Source organism: Larimichthys crocea, chromosome XXIV (genome assembly GCF_000972845.2).
Source record: "Larimichthys crocea isolate SSNF chromosome XXIV, L_crocea_2.0, whole genome shotgun sequence".
Lineage (NCBI taxonomy): Eukaryota > Metazoa > Chordata > Actinopteri > Sciaenidae > Larimichthys > Larimichthys crocea.
In genome coordinates, this window is record NC_040034.1 from 5455626 (window position 1) to 5459865 (window position 4240).

The 4240-nt window shown below is 46.7% G+C and overlaps 1 protein-coding gene across 2 annotated transcripts in view; it reads left to right on the top strand.

Annotated features, from left to right (window-relative positions):
• Positions 1 to 4240, top strand: part of mipol1 (mirror-image polydactyly 1) — a 50551-nt gene continuing 46311 nt past the window's right edge. The window contains exons 1-2 of one of the 2 annotated variants that reach the window (XM_027275195.1): positions 1 to 116; positions 381 to 472. In XM_027275195.1, coding sequence (XP_027130996.1) covers positions 25 to 116; positions 381 to 472 — 184 coding nt within the window. In that variant the 5' untranslated portion in view covers positions 1 to 24. The remainder of the gene's footprint in view (positions 117 to 380; positions 473 to 4240) is intronic. The other variant, XM_019258885.2, reaches the window with a different exon arrangement.

Here is a 4240-nt window from a genome sequence, read left to right on the forward strand (position 1 = left end):
GAGGTGAAGGTGGCGTTGGTGTTGATGGCGTTCAGCAGCAGAGCTGACGATGTTCATTTTGCTCTGCAGAGAGCGAAGAAGAAGATCAGCAACCTGCAGTGGCAACTGAGCAACAGGTCAGAGCAACAGGGATGTAATGGTTAACTCAGGTTCTGATGGTCTGCAGGCGGGTTCAGAGGAACGCTGGGTAACGGGTCACAGTGTGGTACAGATTAAACAGCCAATAAGCTTCAGGATCATGTGACCCGGTCATGTGATCACAGGCTGAGATTAACCAGTCTAACCGGATCAGCTGATCAGTTCTGGACCTTCAGTGGAGTCCGCACAGCGCTGATCTGATCTGGGTCACGGTTCTAAAGTGAAGTGTGTTTGTGTTGCAGGGAGACCGGTTCAGAGAGTCCAGCAGAGACCAGCGTGTCCACATGGACGCCCAGCAAGGAGCTCCGAGACTCTCTGGTGGATATGTACACAGGTCAGTACTACTACTGCTACTACTACTACTACTACTGCTGCTGTACACAGGTCAGTACTACTACTGCTACTACTACTACTACTACTGCTGCTGTACACAGGTCAGTACTACTACTGCTACTACTACTACTACTACTGCTGCTGCTGTACACAGGTCAGTACTACTACTACTACTACTACTACTACTACTGCTGCTGTACACAGGTTTAAGTACTTCCCCTTCATCAGAGGAGTTTCTTCAGTCTGTAGCTGTAATGAATCAGTCTGTCCACTGGATGGAGCTGTGGTTCTTCATACAGATGATCATCAACACTGAACGACATTGAGAGGTCAAAGGTCACATCACACTCAAGGAATACCACTACTGATAGTACTGATAGTACTAATACTACTTATACTACTGATAGTAGATAGATACTTTATTGATCCTTGAATTTCCTTTGGGATCAATAAAGTATATATCTGTCTCTAGTACTATTAGTACTGTAGTACTAGTACTAATAGTACTGTAAGTACTCTAACATTGGAGGGGTCTGGATCTGAAGTGTTCTTTGGTTTTCTGACAGGTGAATATTTTTTTAGTTTATTAAAGTTTTAAATTAAAACAGGTACATGTTTATAATTACATATTATTGATCGTGTGTGTGTGTGTGTGTGTCTGTGTGTGTGTGTGTGTGTGTGTGTGGTAATCTCTGTGTAAATCTGTGTGGAGGACGTGGGTATATTTGGAGTGTGACTTTCTGCTTCATCAAACATGTTTGCAGTGGAACGTCTGAGAGTTTGATGTTAACACAGAGGATAAAACCTGTCTGAGATCAATGACAGCCCTGATTATTAGTTACTACGGCAACAATCATTTTGTCTTGTGCCCCGCAGTTAACAGCAGATCTCTGTTCTCCGTGTTCGTATGAGTTCGTACACGTCTGATTGGCCAACACGGTGTGTTAGTCATCGAACGTTCTCCATGTGAGGGATGAGTCCTTTCTGTGGAAATCAGTCACAGAGTTCCAACGTGTTCACACAGACAGACACGTTCAAGCCAAACATTAAGACAGGAAGTGGCACCAACAGAGCGCCGACGAGGCTGCAGAGCAAACCGCCTTCAGACTTTGTGTAGTCAAGCTGTGGACAGACGACAAAGACATCCCAGACTTCAGCTCAAGCTCTTCAGTCGTGTTTGAAACTGTTTCTCTCTCTCTCAGTGATAATCATCTGTTGGTGTCTCTCGCCCAGATCAGAATCAGTATACAGCTCTTCAGCCAGACTCGGATCACCTCCCATATGTGGCGTTCTGTCTCTTCCTCTGTGGTGTCTGTGGTGGCTCTGTTTCGTCCTGTTTCCTGTTTCTATGTGCTGTCGTCTTGTTTGACCTGCACGATTAAGTGAACAGAAAAATAAAACGATGAGCAAACATGAGGAGTTAAACAGGGTCAATGGTCCAGTTCCTTCAGTTAAACAGAACATAGAACATCTGCTCAAGTGTTCTGATGTGACAGCGTGAACGCATTCTCCTGATGACGTGAAAGTGTTCTCCTGAAGACCTGAACGTGTTCTTCTGACGATGTGAACGTGTTCTCCTGAAGACCTGAACGTGTTCTCCTGAAGACCTGAACGTGTTCTCCTGACGACCTGAACGTGTTCTCCTGACGATGTGAAAGTGTTCTCCTGAAGACCTGAACGTGTTCTCCTGACGATGTGAATGTGTTCTCCTCAAGACCTGAACGTGTTCTCCTGACGATGTGAACGTGTTCTCCTGACGACCTGAACGTGTTCTTCTGAAGACATGAACGTGTTCTCCTGAAGACATGAACGTGTTCTCCTGGTGACATGAACTTGTTCTCCTGAAGACATGAACGTGTTCTCCTGAAGACACAAACATGTTCTCCTGGTGACACGAACGCGTTCTCCTGGTGACACGAACGCGTTCTCCTGAAGACATGAACGCGTTCTACTGATGACATGAACGTGTTCTACTGATGACATGAATGCGTTCTCCTGACGACATGAACGTGAGTGCGTTCTCCTGAAGACACAAACGTGTTCTCCTGAAGACACAAACATGTTCTCCTGGTGACATGAACGCGTTCTCCTGAAGACACAAACGCGTTCTCCTGAAGACACAAACATGTTCTCCTGGTGACACGAACGCGTTCTCCTGAAGACATGAACGTGTTCTCCTGGTGACATGAACGCGTTCTCCTGAAGACACAAACGTGTTCTCCTGGTGACACGAACGCGTTCTCCTGAAGACATGAACGTGTTCTCCTGGTGACATGAACGCGTTCTCCTGAAGACATGAACGTGTTCTCCTGGTGACGTAAGTGCGTTCTCCTGGTGACACGAACACGTTCTCCTGAAGACACAAACGTGTTCTCCTGGTGACCTGAACGCGTTCTCCTGGTGACATGAACATGTTGTCCTGGTGACGTGAGTGCGTTCTCTTGAAGACATGAACGTGTTGTCCTGGTGACATGAACGCGTTCTCCTGAAGACATGAACGTGTTCTCCTGGTGACGTAAGTGCGTTCTCCTGGTGACATGAACGTGTTCTCCTGAAGACATGAACATGTTGTCCTGGTGACGTGAGTGCGTTTTCTTGAAGACATGAACGTGTTCTCCTGGTGACGTGAGTGCGTTCTCCTGAAGACATGAACGCGTTCTCCTGGTGACATGAACACGTTCTCCTGAAGACATGAACATGTTCTGGTGCGTTCTCCGGAAGACATGAACGCGTTCTCCTGGTGACATGAACGCGTTCTCCTGAAGACATGAACGTGAGTGCGTCCTAGGTCCAACAGGAGGTCCAACAGGAGATCTGTGATGTAATTAAACTTTAGAGGAACTGAAGTCTGTGTGACTCCCCATCGTCAGATCAGAACCAGATTACACACACACACTCACACACACACTTGAATAGCAGCTACTTCAGTCTGTTCAAACAAATCAGCCTGCAGCCCACCCTCATCTAACAATACAGTGTGTGTGTGTGTGTGTGTGTGTGTGTGTGTGTGTGTGTGTGGACCACCCACTCTGCAGATTAAACACAGTTCACACGCCTGTCTCCTCCCTCTCTCTCTTCATTCACACTGATCCTCACTCTGCCTTTTGTCTTCTTCTTCTGTCGTTATATTAATCTACTGACCGCTGTGTGTGTGTGTGTGTGTGTGTGTGTGTGTGTGTGTGGATAAAATAGTTCATACTGATTCAGTTCAGTCAGTAGTTGTCTCAGTTCTGTTAGTACTCTCCTGTGTACTCTGTAGTACTCTGTGTACTTCCTGGTGTAGTGTTGTCTCAGTTGGAGTAGCTCCACCTGCTGACCTCCATGTTAAATATAAGTCACATGTCCAGCTGACGTTTGTATGTTGAGGTGTTCACCTCCACCTCTGCAGCTCCACCTCTGCTTCATCAGCTGCCATTTTATCAACGCTGGTCCCTCCCCTTCACCTACGGAGACAAAATGGCGTCCGACGAGAAGTGTCCGGAGTTCATTACTCACCATTCGTGTCCTCACAGAGACAGACAGAGACACAGACAGAGACACAGACAGAGACACAGACTGAGACAGACCTGGATGTGGTCTGTGATGGTCCATCTGCCTTCAAGACTAAACTCAGGGCTCAGCAGGTATCAGTCACATGACAGACATACAAACCTGTGGATATTTGTAGAAAATCACTCTGTGTACATTGTGTGTACTCTGTGTACATTGTGTGTAATCTGTGTACTTTGGGGGTTCAGTATGTTGGACACAGTCAGGACATGTGGACTGG